Source organism: Emiliania huxleyi (assembly GCF_000372725.1).
Source record: "Emiliania huxleyi CCMP1516 unplaced genomic scaffold EMIHUscaffold_356, whole genome shotgun sequence".
NCBI lineage: Eukaryota > Haptophyta > Isochrysidales > Noelaerhabdaceae > Emiliania > Emiliania huxleyi.
Genome location: NW_005199305.1, coordinates 16637 through 39328, shown reverse-complemented (window position 1 = coordinate 39328; position 22692 = coordinate 16637). Strand labels below are relative to the sequence as shown.

Sequence of the window (22692 nt, the reverse complement as noted above, 5' to 3'; positions counted from 1 at the left end):
GTGTGGGCGGAGCGAAGACCTGCGGCTGTGCGGACACCCGCGGGATTTCTTTCTTTTGCACGCCCCGGCGGCGCGCCTCGGAGACGCGCAGCTTCTGGCGGATCCAGACGCGGCGGTCGCGGTTCAAAGGCGCCGTGATGATGCCAACCAGGAGCCGCAGCCGCGCCGGCGGCGAGCACACACTGCTCGGCGCCGCGATCAGGCCGTAGAGAGCAGTGTGTGCCGTAGAGAGAGAGATTTTTATTAACCAACAAGAAATCACGACTCTCACAGTGATTTGGGCTCGGCAGCTTGTTAGCCCTCAGCCGAAGCTGGGGCCGGTCCCGTAGCCGAGAGAGCCCGCGCCGATGAGTTCGACGCGGTCGGGGGGGCCTGCGGAGAGGCCAGCGAGATGGCGATCGCTGTACTTCATGGGGGTCATCAAGTGACCGCGACTGACAAGCCAGAGGTCGATACTCTGGACGACCCATAGGATGCCACGAATGCCTGAAGGAGAGGGAGGCGAGGCCCGAGGCAGGCTCAGCTGCTCTCGGGTGATCTCACTTTGGTGGCTGAAGGACCCGATGGTCCTGTCACATTCGCGTTCCGAGTCGTGGGGGTAGAAGAATTCGAGTAGAAATCGAGTCAGCACATCCTTGTAGTACAGCGGACCGCCAGGCTCGCCGGCAGCATCCGCAGGGAGGCAGCATATGAGGCACCAGTTTTCTGGAGAGCTCAACAGCTGCGGCCGCGATGGCGGAGTCGGCCGCGGTTCGCCGCCAGTGGCTGCTGCGAGCATCGGGGCGGCGCGCATAGCCAGTACAGGCCACCAGAGAAGAAGAAGAGCGCCGCACAGACGGCAACGCGCGAGCAGCGATCGGTCGTCATGCCAATGTCAACGTCTGAGCAGTCAGTCTACAGCACACACACACACATCGGCAAGGCTCGACCGGGCGCGCGTGTCAGCCAGAACTTTGCCAGTAGAGCGATCCTGGTCTTTCCGAAGACGAGCCCTGCGCCACAGGTGCCAGCCGTGCCTCCGCGGGAGCCGCCTCTCGAGCCGCGTCCCGCCGGCACTGTCCCTGAGTGCGTCCCGCCTTGGTTGGCGACACGCACTCGACGAGGGCAGTCCAGCCGACGGGAACGTGTCGCGCGCCGGCGACGAATGCGGCGGGGTGGGTGTGGGTACCGAGCGCCGCTTCGACGAAGCGAGGTTGGCAGGCGCCCCTCACGAGTCCGTTCAGACATGCCACACGCCCCTCGCAAGCGAGGTTGGTAGGCGCCCCTGGCGAGACCCGCAAGAGATGCCGCACCAGCCTCGTACCTATACTCCCCAATGTGAGATTCTCCCATCTCCACAATGAAAATCCCTGTGTGGTGGCGTGGCGGCGTCCCATCCTCCCATCCGGGCCGCGTCTCCTTTCTTTTTTCCACACGTGCAATCCGCGGTGCCCTGTATGTTTTCTTTCTTTTTTCCACAATTGCAATCCGCGGTGCCCCCCAAGAGCGCCTACATTGAAGTCATGGTGTCGGCGAAGGAGTGCTGCGATTTCCTCGTCCCGCGAAAGAAGGAGGTCACGTACACACTTGACATCGAAAATCCGGCCTGGGTCCCGCTGGGGGTCGGTGAGCAAGCGCCATAGAGGAGCGCGATTTGCCGAACAAAACCCACCCTGCGCCTGCTGCGCTCGCCGCTTCCGCAGGCGGCATCATGACCTACGTCTGGTATGGCCTCCTTTCGATCCCGTTTCTCGGCAACCTTCTCAGTTCGATCTACACCTTCATCCTCAGCGTTTTTGGGCTCAAACCGAAGGAGGCCGTTGGCTCGAGCCCGCCGCTCGACTACACGCTGCCGCTCTACTTTTTCCCCCTCTCCGACCAAGCCCTCCTCCTGGGATTCCTTCCTCTTGGATGGCTCTGGATCGGCCTCATCAAGATCAGCTTCGGCGCCTTTGAGCCTATCTACTCGCTCATCCTCGGCCTCTGGTTTGGCGCGTGACGCTCCCCTCGCCCCGCCCACCAGCGTATCCGCCCCTTCCCCCCGACACCATGAACCCTCCCCTACGGCGCCCCCTCTACTCGTCTGTCTTCTCTCTAACGCGTCAGGCCTAAGCAAGGAACAAGGGATGACCGAGGCAGAGGAGCTTGCGGTGGCCGCCGCGCAGGCCAAGGCCCCGCTCGTGTGAGCCGCCCCGGTGGCCTCCCACCCCGCGTGAGTAGTGCCGGGCCGCTATGACTGAATCCTCTGCATGGAGTATGTTTGAGTTGACGGCTGCGGGGACAAGAGAAGGCGCGTGACGAGCTGTGTGGAGAGGCGCCGACCGAGTCAGAGAGAGGTGAGAGGGACAGGGAGCGAGCGGCAGAGCGGGGGGGCAGTCAAGGCACAGAGCGGGGCCGCGCCAAGCGAAACGTGCCTCGTTTGACAGCGTTAGGATTCGACGAGGCGTGGGCGAGTGAGCGTTGATATGTTGAGATCTATCTGGGCATGTCAGTGCCTCCATAAATAAACGGACACCTAAATGAACAGGTCCCCGCTAGTCGCCGACCACACCCACAAAGAACCCTGCACAAAAAGACCGCAGGGCGGGGACCTGTTCCTTTTTACCCATCTCCTAGTAGAGGTGTCCGTTTTATTTATTTATTTACAGGTCCCCGCCCGTGCGATCTTTCGCTCTCCAAGCTGCATTCCCGCCTCGACGCCATATCCACCAAGTTCGCCAGGGCGAATGGGCGAGCGAGGACCGGCGCCCTCCCTGACAACGGCGTGTCGCTCGCTGATACGGCCGCGGAGCAGCTGGAGGCGGAGATGAAGGAGGCGCTCGCCCTCCACCACGCGCTAGTCAGGGAGGCGCTCACCAGCGTGGCGGGCGTTAACCGCTGCCAGCGCATCGCCGAGCGCATCACCGCGCTTGCCCACCTTCTGCTGAGCGCGCTGCTGCGGATCTTCCCTGATGTCACCGTCCTGTGCATGCTCGTTCGGCGTTCGCGCCCCTCCCTACCACCTCGCCATCCGATGGGCCCGCTGCGGGCGTGCACTCGGGCACTGGGTTATCTCTTTTTTTGTCTTTTTCGCTTCCTCGAGTCGACACACACATCAGGAAGTAACATGCGAGCCTGAGCAGGCTTGCTCCACCTCTAGCGATCTCGCCGGCCGGCGAGGCACGGACGAGACCGTGTGTGGGGTCTAGTGAGGTGTCTATGGACGCCCTCCTCACAGGCTAGCTGCCTACTGCTAGCCCTATCTCGCACTCACGGGTGTTTGTATGGTGCTGCTTCTCAAAGCCGCCATCTCTCTCTCGATCTCGCCGAAGCTCTGTGGACTGTGCTTCCGGGCAATGGCCGTGCTCGCGCTCCACTGCTCGCTCCTCGCCTTCTCTTCCCCGATCGTGGCGCCGCCGCTGCCGCAGCTCGCCTGCTCGCGCCTCCGAGCTCCTCTCTGCGGGCCGTTTGCCGCTCCGCCGGCCGCGCCGAGTCCACCGCGTGTCACCATCTTTTCGCTCGAGACTTGTGACCCTTGCAAGGTGACTCCCAACGCCGGCGCGGCCAAATCACACTGCTGTTGGTCGCGCTGCGGACATCACACCGCTCGGACCGCAGCCGCGCTCCCACTACCGCCACCGCCGCCGCCGGCAGGCCGCAAAACGGCTCTTCGAGATGCTTGGGTGGGAGTACACCGAGATCTCCGTCACGCACCATCCCGAGCGGCTCGACGATGTGCGGCAGCTGGTGCCTCCCGGCGTCACGTCGATGCCGCAGGTGCCCGTCGTTGCCTCACGCCCCCACCCCTTCCCTGCTCCGCGCTCTCCTCGAACCGTGAGCGCGTCTGCTCGCAGATTTTCTTTGGGGACCACCACGTCGGAGGCGGCTCCGACCTCGCCGCCCTGATCATGGCCAACGAGCACCTCGCCCTGTACGAGGCGGCCGCGCCCTTCCAGACCCCACCACCGCCCTCTCTCTCTCTCTCTCTCTCTCTCTCTCTCTCTCGTTCCATGCCCGCATTTCTGTTTTAGGCGGCCGCGCCGTCCACCGACCCACGGAAGCGGCCTGTTCGCCATGAGGAGTGGAGCCGCGGCGCCGTCGTGCCGACCGGAGGAGCCGAGGCGGCGGCGGCGGCGGCGGCGATCCCACAGGTGCCGGCCGCACGCTCTTGCAGCGCACACGCGGTGGGGAGAGAAGGGGGTTCACCGTACGAGAGAAAGTCGGCCCATATCTCGCCATATCTCGCCATATCTCGCGCCTTGTACGAGAGGAAGCCGGCCCATATCTCCCCATATCTCGCCATATCTCGCGCCTTGGGTGGATGGGCTGACATGCGCATGCACATGCACATGCACATGATGAAGGTCGACTGGCGTGCCTCTTACCGCTCGCTCTACTGCCCCCTAGGTGCCGACCGTGCATCCGGTGCCAGCGCTGGCGAGGGGGGTCGCCGGCCACTTCTTGTGAGCATGCGACGTGCGCTCCATGGAGCGTGCTGGGTGGACGGGCGCCGAGAACGCGGGAAGAGGGGGAGATCTGAGTCGAGGTGTGTTCGCGCGAGATATTGTGTGCAGCTCCATGATTCACATCAGGTACGTGTTTATAAGAAAGCGGCTTCAGGCGCGTCAAGCAAGCAGCGAACTGCGTGTGCCGTGCGTCCCGATAAAGTATGTATTGCTCGCCGGCGGCGGCGCAGCTCGACCCAGACGACACACAGCACACACAGAGACAGACAGCCATTTCGCGCGCGCCCGCGCCGTGCGGCGTGCGCGCGCGGTCCGTGTTCTTTCTGACCATGTTCGGCATCGGCATGAAGGAGCGCGACGCCGCCGAGGTCACGGTGCGCAACACCGATCTCGCCACCTTCACCGCCCTCGTCCGCTACCTCCTCACCGACCAGCTCGACCTCGGCGAGGAGGAGGGCGGCAGAGCGCAGCGCGCGCTCGACCTGCGGCAGCTGGCGCAGATGTACCAGGTGCCGCGCCTCGAGCTGCTCTGCGCGCAGGCGCTGCAGGAGAGCGTCGGGCCGGCGAGCGCCGTGCCGCTGCTCGAGGCGGCGCACACGATGGGCGACGGGCGGCTCCCCTCGCGCAGACAGCCATCGCGCGCGCGCGCGCGCGCGGCAGCTTCACCCCCCCGCTCTCTCTCTCTACGGTGTCGCTGCACTACGGCTTTATTTGCTTCTGCACTCTGGCGAGTGGCGTCTGTCGTCTGTGCGCTCTTCAGGTGACGACTCACACATCAGCCGAGGAGCGAGGACCGGCGGGGCCCGATCCCCATGTGCACCGCGCGCCGCCCGCCGCGGCAGCTGTGTGTGCGGTCTCAACAGAGTACCGCGCAGTGATACATATCGACAGCGGCGACCCAGCGACCCACGCCGCCTCGCCGCGCGCCCGCTACCTGATCACTCACGAGGGCGGCGAGATCCTTGCCCGGTCTGCGATGCAGGGCGGTGGTCGTGCCATCGGCGCTTCGTACATACAACGACCCCGCCGCAACCGTCGCCGGCGCGCGACACGTTCCCGTAGGCCGGACTGTCCTCGCCGAGTGTGTGCCGCCAAGGCGGGACGCACTCAGGGACAGTGCCGACGGGACGCGGCTCGAGGGGCGACTCTCGCGGAGGCACGGCTGGCAACCGTGGCGCGAGGCTCGCCTTCGGAAAGACCAGGATAGCTCTACTGGCAAACTTCTAGCTGACACGCGCGCCCCGTCGAGCTGACGGCGGGCGCGCTGCGGTCGCACGCCCCCCCAAGTCATGGCGTGCGATCTAGATTCAGCCCACGCGCCTCTGCTCGCCAACACTCACCCATTGAATTGTCACTGCCCGTGAGTGCGAGATAGGGCTAGCAGCTGGCCGCTAGCCTCTGAGGAGGGCGTCCATAGACACCTCCCTAGACCCCAAACACGGTCTCGTCCATGCCTTGCGGCTGGCGGCGAGATTGCTAGAGGCGGAGCAAGCCTGCTCTAGCCTCGCATGTTACTTCCTGTTCGTCTGTTGTGTTGTTGTGCCCTTGTTTGTTCCTTTGGCACCTTGGAGTGCTGGGGGGGGCGACAGGGGGGACGTGGCCTTGAGTTATGTGTACAGTACGCCAACTCAGGGTGTGTGGCAGCCAGCTGGCTGTGTGTCTTGTGAGCTTGTTTGTGTCTGTGTGTTGCTCGTGCGTGTCGTCATCATCTGTCCCGCGTCCACCCATACCGCGCTGGTGTCCAGTCCGAGCCTGACTGTTCTTCACCTTTCTACCTAACCTAACTTATGTGGTGAGTCGGCCGCTACATAAAGCCTTGTTATTGAGAGGAAAATACGTCGTATGGCGCTGTGCGCTGGTCTGTGAGAGGTTGAGGTGCGAGCCCTGGAGGCCCTGGGGATGGAGGGAGACTACCCGCGGGCCTAGAAGGCCCGCGCGCAGGGGGGTGGGACGTTGAGACCGGTCGTGAATGAATGAATGAGTGCGTGACATGCATGTTGCGAGCAGCGTTGTTGATGTTTTGCGCATCGCCACAGACGGCGGCGCGAGAGAGCTGTTGCGAGTGGTGCTGGGCGAAGCCCCGCGGGCGCTGCCGGAGGCTGTGCCGTAGTCGGTGCGGTCGACGGCGCTCGGGTTGCCGACCTCTTTGGCGAAGTTGAAGATGATTCTCTTGGTTGGCGGCGGCGCGGATGCCGCCCTGGCTTTCGAGATTTTGACGATTCCGTTCTTGACAAAAGAGGGAGCAGAAAAGGCGGCAAAGGACTCGAAAATCTGGAAAAAAGAATTTTAGCACGCCAAAAAAAGAATTTCGAAAAACGAGTCGCGCCGGACAGATCTCGAGCAAATGGAGCGAGAGGCAGCGTAGCCGACGACAAGTGAGTCCAGGCTAACTACATGTGAACGACACTGGACTTGCGCTCAAGCAAGGGGTCGCCATCATCGTCGGCGACGGCGACGCTCGAAAGCTCAGCGGACTTGGCGGGGCAGCAGAGTAGCGGGAGGACGAGCACCGCCGCAGAAAGCCACGCGTCGACGGCGAGGTACCAACCGCCCACCTGATGAAACACACTGGTCTCCTTATTCAACCCCCACGGTCGGTCTGGCTACACAACACTCCAACTGCCCGCCTCGTGCGCGTGTATGGCGTCAGTGTCTTCGCCCAGCCACAAGTGGTGCACGCCTACCAAGTGACTTGATCCTCGATCACGCCCTCATCATCCATTGGTGAAATCGCCCACAGCCACAGTGTGGAGCAGACCCCGCTTGCCCTTGAACACGTACATGAAGGCCGCCATGTGCACGGCCCACACGCCGGCGAAGAGCCACCAAAAGGCGTGCAGCCCGCGCACGAGCGTGCAGAGCGGCGACTCCCGCGGCAAGGCCTAGCGTGTTGAGGTTCCCTCCCCTCATTCTCAGTCCAGTGCAGATAGCGGCGACTCGCGAGGCACACTCTGCAGACCGCGTGCACCGCCGATGAGGCGAGCATCATCACCGAGATCGCGCCCAGCTGCACGCCAAAGACCTGTCCGGCGGGGGTGACGTAGGGTAACAAGGTCAGCTTCTCCACGCACACACACAGTGGTGGCGCATAAGGGCAGGCAGTCCTCGCAACTCCACACACCCATACACGGCACACAAAGTGCGGCAGGCGTGTGGAACGAGGCCGGGCCCCTCCTCCCTCCAGTACCAAGAAAACGAGGGGCGCCTGGTGGAAGAGCATGCCAATCGGCTGCATGTCGTGCAGGTGCGTATAGAGCAGCGTGCCCAGCGCCGCGAGCACCGCTGGGTCGTGTAGTTGCCGCGCCGCCGCAACGCGAGGCAGTGCGCCGTTGCACGCGCGGGCGGTGATCGGGTGCGCCGCCATCGAGGCGAAGAGGAGCGAGGCGAGCGCCCAGATGGTCGCGTGCACCTTGTTGTAAAAGGTGTGGAGCGGCAGCCGGAAGATGACGTACGAGAACATCGCCAGCGTCGCAATCAGTCCGAGGCTCGCGTGCTGCACGCGGATGACCAGCGCGCCGCCGTCGCCGTGCAGAATGTAGTGCGACGCGCGGCATAGCCCAACTCCGGCCGCAATATGCCCCCAGTAGGAAGTGTCCACGTGCAGGCGCGACACTTGGTGCACGATTGATGCAAGGAGCAGCACGAGCGCGACCGTCATGCAGCCGCGCCTCGCGAAGAGGATGACAGGCAGCAGAATCGCCGACACCAGCAACACGTAGGTCGCACGGTACGCCTCGGACGAATCCTCGGTGAGCGACCAGTTGCCAAACTCCATACCTCCAGGACGAAGGTCAGCTTTGGGGAAGGGAGAGGCTTCACGCGAGCGCTGTTCATAGCTTGTTTTGAGAATTCCAAATATTGAGCAGAGTGAACTCGGTCTCCTCGCCCGGCCCGCCGCCCTTGTGGCTGGTGTCGACGTGCAGCCCGAACGAGTGGCCGCGGCGGTAGCGGTAGAACTTGAGCAGCGACGCGCCGCCCGCGCCGTGCACGTCTCCGTGCAGCCCGAGCGACCGGCGAACGGCCGTCGAGGGGAGGCAGGAGCGGGAGGAGCCGGCGCCACAGCCGCGCGGCGAGCGGCTGGTCCACCAGCGCGAGCGTCTCGCGGCACAGGAAGGCCTCGCCCTTCTTCGGCCGCAGGTCGTCTGGCCGCGGAGGCTGCAGCCCGATCGAGCTCGCCGCCGTCACAAGGGCCCAGCACTCGTCGGGCGACAGGAAGTGGTCGACCGCGACGATGAGGCCGCGCTGGTCCGGGACGAGGTCGCGCGCCACGCGCTCCTCCCACGCGCCGTCGTCGAGCAGGCTGTGCTGCAGGCTGTGGCCGGGCGGCGCGACCTGCGCCGGCCTCGGCATACTCGGGCAGAGGCAGGAGCTTGACACGTGCCTGGGCGTGCAGCCTGAGGAGCGCGCCGCCCGAGGGCGCGGCGTGGTGATAAGAAAAAAGAGATTTGTTGCTGCTGAAGGACGGCACCCCAAGGGTGCGCACGAGTGGGTGTGCGAGCAATATCGAAAGACGGTGAGGCCGGGATCGCACACGGCAGGGGTGGCGGGACGGTTGTGGAGCGAAGTGGCGGTAGCCAGCCTCAAGCATCGATGGGATAATAAGATGAGATTATCAGACGAGAATGGGGGGAAGGACAGGCGGGCGACATTTGACGACGTCGGGGATCACAATGTGACGACCAAAACGATCTTGGGGGCCAGGGTGAGACAACAGGTCGGGGTGCCACATGGGGCACACCACAAGCGTATTCTAGAGGGGGAAAAGAAACGGGGAATGAGGGGACCCGCCACGAGAAGTGCGTTCTGGGGATGCAGAGCGTGCAAAGCAGCTAGGGATGAGGCCACAAAAGAGGCGCGCGAGGCAAGGAGGAGACGCGGAGAACTGAGAGACTGGGACGACTGGAAACAAGAAGACAGTGAGCCACCACAGGCGTCGTTGGCGCACATACTGAGCGGCAGCTGCGCTGGAAATAAGGAAGAGGCGCGCCACTTCATGCGGAAGCTCGACAAACACACAGCGAGGGCGACAGCAAGAGTCGAACGGGAGGCGCCGGACTCAAAAGACACCGCCACATTCCTGAGACGAGCGAGGGCAGCCTCCTTAAAGGCGAAAGGGTCTAGATTTGGAGCGCTCGCCGACGAGGAGTACGACAAAATAGCGCCCGTGATTGCCTGCACGCTGCCCGCACTCACGGACTCCATACCCGAAAGAAAGAGAGGGGAGCTCGCGGGAGAGGTGACGAGTGAACTACAGGTAGTGGGGAAGGCAGCCTCGATGGCCATACAGACATGGATGCGAAACAACGACAAGACCAAGGCACGGGCAGAGGAACGAGAGAAGAATATATGGTGGATAAAGCGCCTGTTCACGGCATGGAGGGTGAGCCACACCGAACGTACCAAGCGAAGAGCCGAGCGGAAGGAAGCCGGGGAAGACGTAGACGACTCCGAGGAGGACGAACCAGTGGAAATCCAGTTGTCAGCCGTCACGATGCACCCGAAGGGGACCCCAGCGCCGGCATCATCCGTGGAGGCACAAGTGTTCGAAGAGAGAGTGGACCTGAGCAACGATATGACTGGGCGGCAAATGATAGCAGTGGGCGTCAGAAGACTCGTCCTTGCTCGAGGAGAGCTCGATAGACTCGAGGGGCCAGGATATGCAGCAAGGAGGGCAGAGCTGCGCCGAGCAGCGAGAGCAAGGGAGCGGCAGGCGGCGGCGCCGTCGCAGGACGAGGCAGAGGAGAGCGACGCGACAGAGGAAGAAGCGACAAGGGAGAGAACGACGAGAGTGGGACGACCGCGAGGTGGCATGAAGGTTGCAGCGAGAAGCGGCGAGAGACTGCGAAAAGAGATAGGAAGAGGCAGACTCCCTAGGGTGGGCGACGGCTAGCGCACCACACCCCTCTCCTTAAAATCCCTGTGTGGTGGCGGCGTGCCGTCCTCCCATCCCTCCCTTGGGTTGTCCGTTTTCTTTCTTTCTTTCCCCAAGGGTGTCAAGGCAGGACTGCAAAAGCAAAAAGTGGTGTGAGCGCACAACTACTACTATAGCAGATGCACCTGCCCATGGGGGGTAAGGGACGTAAGTGAATCAAAGCCTCGGGATACACTGCCAAACCCACGTGAGAGCCAAACGCGCTCGCGTCCCGAGCGAGAATGAGGGCGCCGCAACGTGCTCAAGCGCGCCGCCGAGAGGCGGTCTGAGTGACGTGCACGTGGCAAACACGCGCGTGCAATCTGTGCTTCCCTCCTCCCTACTGCGTCTCGCGCGTGACCGCGAAGCGCAGCACGCACGCGCTGAAGTCGCGCGCCGCGATGCCGTTCGTGTTTCCTGCCGAGTCGAGATGCTGCCGCTCGTGGATCTCGTAGAGCGAGAGGACGAGGAGCGCCGCCCGCGCGCGCGCCGCCGCGGGGAAGAGCGAGTGGCTTGCCGGCGACCACGGCGCCGCCGCCCGCCGGATCAGCGCCGCCGCCCCGCCCTCGCCGCCCGCGGCGCGCTGCAGCGGCGTCGGCTCGCCCTCGTGCAAGCTTGCGCCGCTGCGCAGCAGGGAGAGCGCGCGGGCGGCGGTGAGGGTCTCAAGGTGCGCGAGCGGCGTCCAGCCGCGGCTGGCGACCAGCCAGGCGGCGAGGTCGGCGTGGCCTTCGCTGTTTGCAACCTCCTCGGGCGTGCCGACGGGCGGCACGGCGGCGCGGGAGGCGCCGTAGGAGGAGAGGAGCTTGGCGACCTCGAGGTGGCCGTTGTGGCACGCCATGAGCAGCGGCGTGACGCCGTTGTTGCGGGCTTGGTCGACCGCCGCGCCGGCCTCGAGAAGCAGCCGGGCGATGTCGAGGCGGCCCTCCTGGCACGCGACGAGCAGCGGCGTGGAGCCGCCATTCATCGCTTGGTTGACCGCCGCGCCAGCCTCGAGAAGCAGCCGAACGCACTCGACGTGGCCCTGCAGGCACGCAACGAGCAGCGGCGTGACGCCTTGCTCGTCGGCTTGGTCGATCGCCGCGCTGGCCTCGAGGAGCAGCCGGGCGCACTCGAGGCGGCCCTGAGAGCACGCGGCGAGCAGCGGCGTGCGGCCGCCAGACGCGGCTTGGTTGGCCGCCGCGCTGGCCTCGAGGAGCAGCCGGGCGCACTCGGCGTCGCCCATCCGGCACGCCATTATCAGCGGCGTGACGCCATCGTCATGGGCTTGGTTGACCGAAGCGCCGGCGTCGCGCAGCAGTCGAACGATATCGAGGTGGCCCTGGATGCACGCCATGAGCAGCGGCGTGAAGCCGTCCTCCGTGGCCTGGTTGACCGAAGCGCCGGCGTCGCGCAGCAGCCGGGCGATATCGAGGTGGCCCATCTGGCACGCCATGATCAGCGGCGTGGTGCCGTTGTCGGCGGCTTGGTTGACCGCCGCGCTGGCCTCGAGGAGCAGCCGGACGATCTCGAGGTGGCCCTCCTGGCACGCGATGAACAGCGCCGACGCGCCGCCGCTGCTACCACCGTCGCCGCCCGTCGTCGCCCCGACGCTCGCGCCAGCTTCAAGCAGCAGCCGCACCGCCTCGGCCTGCCCGTGACGAGCGGCCCAGGTGAGCAGCGTGTCCTGCTTCTCGGTGTCGTGCCGCGCGTCGAGACTGCCGCGCGTCCGCCGGCCGGAGAGGAAAGCGCGCAGCGAGGCGATGTCGGCGGCGGCGATGTCGGCGAGCAGCGTGGCGGGCGGGCTCGCGGCGGGCGCCATCACTGAGTCGAGACGCGGCGGCTACGTCAGAGAGGGCGGTGTGTCGCACGGCGCCCGCCAGCGGACGGCTCTCTCGCGGTGGCGCCGATGCCTCGCGCTTGGGCGGCGTCCTTGGGCTGCCCACGCGCCGACGACGACGCTGGCGCAGCCGCTGAGGTCTGGGGCGGGGCCTCGAGAGCGCGTCGGAGGAACCCTACTGACCGCCGCGCGAAAAAAGAAGCCAGAGAATTGTGGGCCCCAGTGTCGTGCAAAAAAGACAAGAAGCATGGATCAGGAATGTATTCCAAAAAGAAATCGCGGTGGGCAAAATCCACACGACAGAATGTACCCAGCTACCCCTTACTCCGTCTCGCGCGTGATCGCGAAGCGCAGCACGCACGCGCTGAAGTCGCGCGCCGCGATGCCGTTCGTGTTCAGTTCGTGTTTCCTGCCGAGTCGAGATGGTGCCGCTCGTGGATCTCGTAGAGCGAGAGGACGAGGAGCGCCGCCCGTGTGCGCGCCGCCGCGGGGAAGAGCGAGTGGCTTGCCGGCGACCAGGAGTGTTTTGGAAAGCGGAAAAAAGTAATCGTGCCGGCGGTGATGAAGATATGAAAGTTCGCAGAACGTGTTGTCTCCATCAAACCCTGCAAACCCTGCACCCCTTGGCCATGCACATGAGTCGCCTCGCTCTCCTCGCCATCCCGGCAGTCGTGGCCTTCTCGTCCACTCCGGAGTCAATGGTCACGGTCAAGGGAATCACCACGGATTGCGACGGTGCAAAGAGCGCAGCCCAGCCCGCGCCTCGGGTTGTCGTCTTCGCCTTCACATCTGTTGTACCCCGCGTCCCGCAGCCAGTGCTTCAACCTTCACCCCTCCAACCCTCAGGCAGCCAGTGCTTCAACCGTCTTCACCCCTCCATCCCGATGGCGGCGATGGCCGAGCCCGACCAGGTTATCCTGTTCGACACGCCACAGGCGCGCGCATCGCACTCTGATCGCCAGCTTCGCCGTTGCCGCCGCCTCCACTCGAAGCTGATCGCCACCCCCTGACCACAGGCCACCTCCGACTACAAGAACACCTCCTGCACCTCATGCAACTTCGACTTTGAAAGGAACACCAAGCACATTCGCACGCTGCACCAGCTCGCGGGCCCAGTCGGCATCGCAGGTGCCGTCGCGGGCGACAAGATTGCCATCACGATCCTCGACATCGAAGCCAAGACGCAGGGGTGGAACCACGCCGCTCCCAACCTTGGCATGCTGTCCGACATGGTCACGGCGGGCACTTTCAACTGGTGGATGCCCAAGGGGCCCAACCCGGCCAAGCCTGATTGCTGGGTGAGCGAGCTGTTTCCCGACGTCGAGATCCCGTACAACCCCTTCCCCGGCATTGTCACCGTGCTACCCAACATGGAGATCGTACAGCGCGTGAAGGCACGCCTAAACTCCACCCCCTCTCCCGCGCGCACGAGTTCCTCTGTCAGAAGGTGCATGTTGTACTGTCCGCAGGAGCGCGAGATCACCGTCCTCGAGGCGGGCGGCACGGCGCAACCTGCCGGCTCGGGCACAATGGGTCTGACCGGCGACATGCCCTCGGAGCGACAGTCGCGATCTTCATCGAGACCCACCTTCCACATGCGCAGAGCTCCAAGTATGTGTGTTAGGCCTTTCCGTCGAGCGTGTGCGGCGAGGGCGGGTCCGACCCCGAGAACTGCCTGCGGACCATCGCTCCCGATGTCTATTACGGGAACGAAGACTCGCAGGCTTGCGCCTTGGCCCATGCAACCTTGTTAGCCTCGTCACCTCTAGCCCCAGCCTCGACCCCTCTCGTGCGTGCGCGCGCAGCGCATCACCGTTGGCAACACCCTCGTCATCGAGTGTTTCGTTGACGGCTGCGGCATCGGCATCGGTGATGTGCACGGCGCACAGGGCGATGGCGAGGTCTCGATCACCGCCATCGAGATGGAGGCCCTCGTCAAGGTGTGATCCGCCACGTCTCGCGGCCTCGATCTCTTTTTGCCAATCTAAACATACGCTCCCCACCAATCGCGCGCCTCCTGATGCCGCCGCGCACCGCAGGTCAAGGTCAAGCTCATCAAGCCGGACGACCCGATGTATCATCTGCCCTCTCCGACGACTCTCGGCGCGTCGCTCAACCCGCTGCACTCGTCGCCGTTCGTCTCGTTCCACGGCTTCGGCGACAAGCCGGAACCCATCCCCGATTTTGCCGGCGAGGCCAACTTTCCGTGGCCGATCCAGCAGCACATCACCTTTGGGGAGGTCATGAACAACATGACCTTTGTCGCTGACAACCTGCAGGTTCTCCCATGTCCACTCCCTCCGACAACGCCGCACCTATATCATTTCGCCTCTCCATGTCTCACGCACTCCCACGGCCCTTGCGCAGATGAGCGGGCGCAACGCACTGATCAAGTGCATCAAGTTCCTGCACGACGTCCTTGACTACTCGTTTAACCAGGGCCTCATCCTCGCGTCGGTCGCCGTCGACTTGCGCGTCGCCCAAGTCGTTGACAAGCCGCAGGCTTCGATGGAGGCCTACCTGCCGCTCGACATCTTCACGGGCGAGGCGAAAGCCAAGATGATGGCTGCCGTTGGCATGTAGCCACACATAAGAGAGCCGTCACAACGCTGCCTCGAAAGGGGAGCAACGGTGTGTCTATTTTGTATCTTGCCGTGCTTCTGGCCCTGGATGCCTGTGCGCTTACTCTCCTCTACGGATTGTGTCTTTTGACCGTGTTGGATTGTGCGCACATTATCTGCCCTGTTTACACTTGAGTATCCTGTGGCTCGCGGTGTAGCGCTGTACTTTTGTCACTCTGACGCTGTAGAGTACCTATCTCCGCCCCCCAGCGCCGTGTCAGTGTCAGGGCGGGCCGGCAGACAGAGATCAGACTAGAGTACTAGTACTACGGAGGTACCTCTAGTAACTAGAGTTCGCGTCGGCCCACTCGCTTGCTTTTTTTTATTTCGCTCCAGTTGATCTTACAGACAGTAAGTAGACACCGGAGGGCTATCGAAGCCTTTCCAACGTCCAGGGAGCTGGCGTGGGCCATGGCGTGGGCCCCCCGGGGGTCCCGCGCAGCCACCGCGTGTCGCGTCCCACCGCCCGGCCACTGGTGCGCTGGGACTGGGGGCACCACACACACACACACACACACACACACACACACACACACACACACACACACACACACCAGTGCGGCACGCAGGCATACAGACACACAGACACGCAGACCAGACAGACACACAGACACACACGCAAACATTCAAAGTGCAGCACCGGTCCAGTGGGTGGGTGAGTCTCGGTGAGCATGAACCTGCACCTCACTTTCTTTCTTTCTCCCTCCCTCCCAGGCAGGCACAACCCGCACACACAAACAACCCCCACAGCGTCAAACAATGCCGGAGTTCGACCCTAAAAGCTCAGCGCCGGGCGCCTCGGGATATAAATCTGCTCTGGGCCGATATTCACAGCTCACAGCGCCGCCTTTGTAGGAGCCTTGTGCAAACTTATGTAGATCTTCGATTCTCGAGCATCCAGGACGACCAAGGGCGTGTGCAACCCAACCGATCGCGCTCCCTTTGATCCTACCATATCTGGTCCTTCCCCATGAAACGAGCATCGTGGCCGCCTCAGCCGCCGCGTGGCGTGCAGCGTGGAGTCAGCGTCGCCAACGCACTCAGCGGCTGTCAATCAGTCTTCCGCCGCAACCCAAAGAAGAAGCCGTCGTCGCTCGTCGGAGTAGTAGTCAGGCGGATGGTCGAATCCGCGAGCACCGTGGTGCTTAGACGACAGGAGCCCCACGGCATTAAAAGTGCAAGTCCCAGTGCGTGTGGGTGCGTGCGTGCGTGCGTGTGTGCGTGGCGTGCGCGGTAGTGTGTGTGTGTGTGTGTGTGTGTGTGTGTGAAGTGTGTGTGTGTGTGTGTGTGTGTGTGTGTGTGTGTGTGTGTGTGTGTGTGTGTGTGTGTGTGTGTGTGTGTGTGTGTGTGTGTGTGGACGTACACGGGAAAAGGTACTTTTTCTGCATCACGTTCGCCGCCTTCCGTTGGATCTCGCGGATCCCCTTCCCGAACCCGAAATGTATGTAGGAAGGTGAAGAACAGTCAGGCTCGGACTTGACACCATCTTCCTTGTCATCCATGGGAAAAGAATTCTTCTAATACAAGCCCCTCTCACAGCAGACTGGCACGAACTAGCACCACAAAAGGCACAGCAGACAACGGCCCCTTATGGGCCGTCGAAGAGGCCGTCAAACTCCTCGGGAAAAGAAATCCGTTCCCGCCGGGTTTGAACTGTGGCGTTCCGTCCTCTCTGTGTGGTGGCTGCCTTGCTGCCTCCCGCTGCCGCTGTGCCGCATGGCGCTTCCGTTGCCGCCTGCGTACCCGCCGCCGTTCGCGCCGCCGCCATACTCGCCACCGCCCTCTCCGCTCTCGCCTTTGCCGCTGGCGCCGCCGATGCCGTCCCTGCCGCCTCCCACGATTCCACCGTCCCTGCCGCCTCCGCCACCGCCGCCCACGCCCACCTCGCCCTCGCCGCCGCCTCCTTCCGCCTCGCCGTCGCCGCCGCCTTTGATCAAGGCGCAGATCGGCCCGGAGCCGGACGCCGTCCAGCTGCTTGGCCACCGCATCCCCGTCGCCTCCCTCGCCGCCGGCGCGCTGGGCGGTCTGGTAGCCGGCCTCGTGCTGCTGCTATTTGGCTGCGCCTGCGCCTGCCTCGCTCTTCGGCGCGGCCCCCGCGACGAGCTCGAGGAGGAGCCACCCGCCAGATCTTCCTCGTACCGAAGGTCGACAGTCCGCCACCTCGGCATCGATGTGCAGGGCGAGCCGCGAGCGGCGCAGCCGGGCATGGCGGGCTGGGAGCCGCGTGGGCGTCTGGCTCCGGGCATCGGCTCTCCCCCCCGCCCTCCCCCCCGCCTCAAGCACGCAGAGTCCGCACCTCTCGTCGGCTGGACCGTGTCTGGCCCAGTCATCGGCTCGCGCGCCGCCATGTCGCTCGAGGAGCGCTTCCCGGCGCCGTTGCGGCCGTTCCACCCCGGCACGCCCCCTCGGACAGCGGGTCTCTCTCTCTCTCTCTGAGTACTGAGTAATCAGTGACCAGCAATCAATAATAGGCAAGCCCATCGGCCAGCGGGGCTTGCCACCAGTCGGGGAGGGGCCGGCAGGGCTCGGGGTTGCCGCCTCGCCGCCGCAGGCGCTCCCTCCTCCCTCTCTTGCTGCTATCCCTCGCTCCCTCCCCCCCCCCCATCCCTTCCTGCTCGGTCACCCCTCTCCCTCCTCTGCTCTAAAAACACCCTCCTCTCTCCCTCGCCCTCTCCCTGCCTCGCACACCTCCGACGCTCTGCGGCTCGCAGGCAGCCCAGCGGCGCTGGCTCAGGGCGAGCATGGGCGGCAGCCCGCCTCGGCCGCCGCTCACCTCCGCGGAGGACCGCGCCGCCGCGCTGTTCTCTCTGAGCGCCGCGAAGCACAGGGCGGCGCCGGCAGCAGCAGCACAGCCGACACAGATGCATGACCAGGCCGCGGACACCGCCGCGAGCACGGGGAAGCGGCGCCGCTGAGCAGGCCGCAATACGCCGCGGTTGTCGGTGTTGTTGGATGGAGGCGATGGTGGCGGTGGCGGTGGCGGTGACGTGCACCTCTGCACCATTGTGCGCCCGGGGGGTCAGAGCGGATGCGTTGTAGGCCAGGGAGTACGGCCAGGGAGTACGGCCAGGGGAGTATGGCCAGGGGAGTATGGCCAGGGAGTATGGCCAGGGGTCTACGGCCAAGGGGGTACGGCCAGGGAGTACGGCGGAGTACGGCCTGGGGGGTACGGCCAGCGAGTACGGCCAGGGGAGTACGGCCAGGGGCTCTGGGCATGGGCATGGGCATGGGCATGGGCATGGGCATGGGCATGGGCATGGGCATGGGCATGTTAGTTCCTCCAGACTTGAAAGATAGATAGAAAGATAGAAAGTCGCCGTCCCCCACCCTCCCGATTGTGAATCCGGATCGGTCGCTTTCGCGCCCTATTCCCCGCACGACCCGACCCGAAGCCTATCCATCCATGAGCTCTCCCATCCCCACAGCCACTCGCCTGCGCGACAACGCGGCGCGCATGGCAGCGGACAGAGACCAGCGCCGCACCGCAGAGGAGCTTGAGCTCCTGAATGCCGACAGCGTCGACTTTCCCCAAAACATGAATCGGACGGCGATAGACGACCTTTGGGACAAGACTCCAATGTTTGACGAGGACGCGGAGATGCCATTCTTTGTGGACGAGGCGGCGGTGATCAAGCGGGTGGCGATCAAGCGGAAGACGGTGACGCCAAGGCCAGCGGTCGGCGCGGTCCCCGCGCCGCAGGCAGCGCCGCCGATCGGCATACAGAAAGCAGCGATGACACGCTCGCAGGTCTGGGGCGGCGTGATGGCGTCGTGGTCGCTGGTCTCGCCGCAGTTTCTGGTGGTAGCATTTGCCTTCTCCGCCGGCTGGATCGACGCGAACTCCAAGACGCGCTTCGGCACCTTTGGCTCGCTCATGACGGGCAATGTGATTGACATGTCGATGGCCATTGCGCGGGTGCGCAGCCTCGCTGCTCGCAGCCTCGCTGCTGGACTCCCCGCGGCGGCCTTTCGCCTCCTCGCCTCCTCGCATCTGTGCCTCTCGCCTCACCTCTGCCTCTTGCTCCCCCGCCTCAGCTCGACTGGAAGCATGCCTTCCTGTCTGGGTTCAACATCTTCGCCTTTCAGGTTGGCGTGGTCGCGGACCTGATCATCGCCAACCTCGCCGCTGCCAGGAGGCGCGTGCAGCAGCTCGGCGTCAGCTCACCCGCGCCAATGCAGGACGTGGGGCTTCTGCAGCCGGAGGACTTTCAGTCGCACATGGGGCGGGGTGAGCGGCGTCCCCTGCTCGCAGCTAGCGCACCAATGAGACAGCGAGCCCGCACCACCCCCTAGCTTGCGCGAATCGCTAGTACTGGGCGTGGCGTTGAGGAAGCGTGGAGGGCCTGGCTGCCCCTCCCATGTCCCACGGCGCCGGGTGGTCTCTGCGAGACCGCCACCCCCCTGCTCCGGGGCCCCGTGCGAGCGGTACTCGCGCCGTGCATGGGCCACCACCTGGTGGCCAGCCCAGCGCCCCGCGCCACCCCTGCGCACAGGCTACTCGACCATCGTCATCTGCGGCTTCCTCGTCTGGCTCGTCTTCCTAGAAGCAGAATACGTGTTCATGTATCCCAACCAGCACTCGAGAGACACGCATTCCGCTGTATTCCGCTGTATTCCGCTGTGTTCACTGTCATCCTCTCCGTTGTGTCCATGCGGTGCTCTCAATACGCTGCACCATACCGCCTTCCCGCCCTCATGTTGGCGTACTCAGCACGTAGGCTCGAGCTGATCGCCCTCTTCGAGAACCGCGAGTACCCCTCCACCGATCGGCGCATCCTCGGCGCCTTTTGCGCCGCTGCGATGGGCGCGCAAAACGCGTGGACCACCCGCTCCTCCCTCAAGACCTCCACCGTCATCGTCGGCACCAACCTGCAGAAGATCGCCGAGATCCTGTACCTGCGCGTGCGGCGGAAGCTGGAGGGCTGCTGCTCGAGCTCCGTCCCCGAGCTGGGCAGGTGGGAGATATGGGGAGATATGGGGAGATATGGGGAGATATGGGAGGCTGCTTGAGCTCCGTCCCCGAGCTGGGCAGGCGGTTCCCGTCGATCAACAACTTTCTCCCCGAGAGGCAGGACACGGGGGAGAGGAAGGCGCCCCTGCTGCGCAGCCTGCCCTCCATCGTCAGAGAGGTGTGCCGCCCCACTCCCCTCCCGCGGCCCAAGGCGGACGCAGGGCAACCCCCCCCCCCCACCCTCTCACCCTTGAGCCAGGCGGTCGCCAAGCACACCGACGTGCGGAACCAAGAGTCCGCCCTGCTCACTCGCCTCGCCTTTTGCTGCGTCGCGTACGCCGTGGGCGCCGTCGGCGGCGCCGAGGCGGCGCGCGTGTGCTGCATAGGTAGTGAAGCCACCGCCGACGAAGCGGCGTCCTCACGATGTCGATGACCGCTATATCTACTGCATAGGGTCGCTCCTGCCGGCGGCGCTGCTCATCGGACTCGCGCTACAGCCGTGGAGATGACGAGAGCGATGGAGGGCCCGCCAAAAGCGGGGCACTGTGATACGCCGCGCACAGGGGAAGGCAAGCATTCGCTGCAGCCCTCCCGTTGAGGGTGGGGGTGGTCCGTCGGCGATACACATACATGCCGCCAGGATGCCGGAATGAAAAGGTAAAAGGAGCTCCATATGGAGCTCGCAGTTCCCCGCGCACGCAGGCACTCACTTTCAGGTGCACGAGGCAGTCCGGTCTCCTCTCGTCCGAGACTCCTCTCTCCTGGGCCAGAGTCTCCAGTGTACCAGAGCCAGACCCCTGGAATATGTGTGTCGTGGCATTTTGTTACAATCTCCCCCATCGCCCTCCCTTGGGGGGTTGTTCCCCCCCCCCCCCCCCCCCGCCCGCCGCGAAAACATGCGCACTCTCCCAATCCAAACAGCGGTTCCGGACCCAAGACAGCAAGCAGCACGAGCCACGACCATGGTCGGAGCCGAGGCAAAGACTCTCACCGCGGCTCCGGCCTACTCCGTCTCGCGCGTGATGGCGAAGCCCAAGACGCAGTGGCCAAAGTCGAGCGCCGCGATGCCGTTCGTGGCTCCTGCCGAGTCGAGGTGGTACCGCTCGTGGATCTCGTAGATCGAGAGGACGAGGAGCGCCGCCCGCGCGCGAGCCGCCGCGGGGAAGAGCGAGTGGCTTGCCGGCGACCACGGCGACGCCGCCCGCCGGACCAGCGCCGCCGCCTCGCCCTCGCCGCCCGCTGCGCGCCGCAGCGGCGTCGGCTCGCCCTCGTGCAGGCTTGCGCCGCTGCGCAGGAGGGAGGTGGCGCGGGCGGCGGTGAGGGTCTCAAGGTGCGCGAGCGGCGTCCAGCCGCGGCTGGCGACCAGCCAGGCGGCGAGGTCGGTGTGGCCTTGGCTGTTTGCGGCCTCCTCGGGCGTGCCGAAGGGCGTAGCGGCGCGGGAGGCGCCGTAGGAGGAGAGGAGCTTGGCGACCTCAAGGTGGCCCTGGTAACACGCAGCGAACAGCGGTGTGGCGCCTTGCTCATCGGCCTGGTCGATCGCCGCGCCAGCCTCGAGGAGCAGCCGGGCGATCTCGACGTGACCCTGCTGGCTCGCAATGAACAGCGGCGTGCAACCATCGTTCGCCGCTTGGTTGATGTCAGCTCCAGCGTCGCGCAGCAGCCGGGCGATCTCGACGTGGCCCTTCTCGCTCGCGATGTACAGCGGCGTGGCGCCATCCGCCTTGGCTTGGTTGACCGCCGCGCTGGCCTCGAGAAGCAGCCGAACGCACTCGAGCTGGCCCTGCTGGCACGCCATGAACAGCGGCGTGGCGCCGCCGTTGTTGCAGGCTTGGTTGACCGCCGCGCTCGCCTCGAGAAGCAGCCGGGCGATCTCGGGGTGGCCGTTCTGGCACGCGACGTACAGCGGCGTGACGCCATTCTGCGTGGCCTGGTTTATCGCTGCGCCGGCCTCGAGGAGCAGCCGGGCGATCTCGGGGTAGCCCTTCTGGCACGCCATGTACAGCGGCGTGGCGCCATCCTGCTCGGCTTGGTTGACCGCTGCGCTCGCCTCGAGAAGCAGCCGGGCGATCTCCGGGTGGCCGTTCTGGCACGCCATGTACAGCGGCGTGATGCCTTGCTCATCGGCCTGGTCGACTGAAGCGCTGGCCTCGAGGAGCAGCTGGGCGCACTCGAAATGCCCCTCCTGGCACGCGACGTACAGCGGCGTGAAGCCTTCAGCGTCTGCTTGGTTGACCGCCGCGCCTGCCTCGAGGAGCAGCCGGACGCATTCGATCTCGCCGTTGAAGCTCGCAGCGCTCAGCGGCGTGGTGCCGTCGTCCGTGGGCTGCTCTATCGCCGCGCCCGCCTCGAGAAGCAGCTGGGCGCACTCGAGCTGCCCCGTCTCGCACGCGATGAACAGCGGCGTGACGCCGCCGTCAGCAGCTCGGTTGACCGCTGCGCTCGCCTCGAGGAGCAGCCTGGCGCAGTCGACGTGGCCCCCCTCGCTCGCGAGGAGGAGCGCGGTGGCACCGCCGCTGTCAGCCGCCCCGACGCTCGCGCCGCCCTCGAGCAGCAGCCGCACCGCCTCGGCCTGCCCGTGACGAGCGGCCCAGGTCAGCAGCGTGTCCTGCGTGCCGGTGTCGTGCCGCGCGTCGAGCTGGGCCGCGAGCGACGTGCCGCGCGTCCGCCGCCCGGAGAGGAAGGCGCGCAGCCAGGCCAGGTCGCCCCGAGCCAGGTCGGCGAGCTGGGTTGGGAGGATGGCGCCGCTCATGCCGCCAGAAAGAAGTACCTCTCCGTCGTCGTCCTTGGTCACCCCCAACGGGGTGACCCGGGCACGGAGGAGCAACTGGACCGCGTCAGCGGTGATGGGCAGCAAACAGCAACGAAAGGACGGCGATTACGCTGACGCCTCTACAAGCCCCCACCCCCACTCAAACACGGTCATCAACACTCTACCTTAAGCTCCTGAGGGGCGCGTGGTTCTAACCACG

The 22692-nt window shown here is 64.9% G+C and overlaps 7 protein-coding genes across 7 annotated transcripts; 5 read left to right on the top strand and 2 right to left on the bottom strand.

The window, feature by feature from the left end:
* Positions 1-1339: 1339 nt before the first annotated feature.
* On the top strand, positions 1340-1978 carry EMIHUDRAFT_242295 (hypothetical protein; the record flags this gene model as incomplete). Its single annotated transcript, XM_005772573.1, has 3 exons — positions 1340-1351; positions 1485-1605; positions 1683-1978. The coding sequence occupies 3 exons, from the start codon at positions 1340-1342 to the stop codon at positions 1976-1978; spliced, it is 429 nt and encodes a 142-aa protein (XP_005772630.1).
* A 1264-nt stretch (positions 1979-3242) lies between these two features.
* Positions 3243-4576, top strand: EMIHUDRAFT_458608 (hypothetical protein; the record flags this gene model as incomplete). Its single annotated transcript, XM_005772572.1, has 5 exons — positions 3243-3500; positions 3613-3735; positions 3813-3896; positions 3990-4109; positions 4366-4576. The coding sequence occupies 5 exons, from the start codon at positions 3243-3245 to the stop codon at positions 4423-4425; spliced, it is 645 nt and encodes a 214-aa protein (XP_005772629.1). The 3' UTR covers positions 4426-4576.
* Positions 4577-4753: 177 nt separating this feature from the next.
* EMIHUDRAFT_242292 (hypothetical protein) lies at positions 4754-5677 on the top strand (the record flags this gene model as incomplete). The annotated part of the gene is made up of 3 exons (XM_005772571.1): positions 4754-4996; positions 5374-5410; positions 5487-5677. The coding sequence occupies 3 exons, from the start codon at positions 4754-4756 to the stop codon at positions 5675-5677; spliced, it is 471 nt and encodes a 156-aa protein (XP_005772628.1).
* A 1040-nt stretch (positions 5678-6717) lies between these two features.
* Positions 6718-8774, bottom strand: EMIHUDRAFT_469993 (hypothetical protein; the record flags this gene model as incomplete). The annotated part of the gene is made up of 6 exons (XM_005772570.1): positions 6718-6979; positions 7052-7104; positions 7183-7306; positions 7384-7446; positions 7612-8201; positions 8444-8774. The coding sequence occupies 6 exons, from the start codon at positions 8772-8774 to the stop codon at positions 6815-6817; spliced, it is 1326 nt and encodes a 441-aa protein (XP_005772627.1). The 3' UTR covers positions 6718-6814.
* Positions 8775-12764: 3990 nt separating this feature from the next.
* EMIHUDRAFT_469992 (hypothetical protein) lies at positions 12765-14734 on the top strand (the record flags this gene model as incomplete). The annotated part of the gene is made up of 8 exons (XM_005772569.1): positions 12765-12886; positions 12998-13086; positions 13168-13545; positions 13621-13707; positions 13776-13874; positions 13957-14091; positions 14191-14430; positions 14519-14734. Exons 1-8 carry the CDS (start codon positions 12781-12783, stop codon positions 14732-14734), a joined length of 1350 nt encoding a protein of 449 aa, XP_005772626.1. The 5' UTR covers positions 12765-12780.
* Positions 14735-19563: 4829 nt separating this feature from the next.
* EMIHUDRAFT_444741 (hypothetical protein) lies at positions 19564-20564 on the top strand. Its single transcript, XM_005772568.1, has 4 exons — positions 19564-19727; positions 19805-19901; positions 19983-20109; positions 20177-20564. The coding sequence occupies exons 1-4, from the start codon at positions 19573-19575 to the stop codon at positions 20230-20232; spliced, it is 435 nt and encodes a 144-aa protein (XP_005772625.1). The 5' UTR covers positions 19564-19572; the 3' UTR covers positions 20233-20564.
* A 52-nt stretch (positions 20565-20616) lies between these two features.
* EMIHUDRAFT_369220 (hypothetical protein) lies at positions 20617-21365 on the bottom strand (the record flags this gene model as incomplete). Its single annotated transcript, XM_005772567.1, has 1 exon — positions 20617-21365. A coding segment is annotated over one exon (621 nt), but the record flags the coding sequence as incomplete, so codon positions are not given.
* Positions 21366-22692: the final 1327 nt, after the last annotated feature.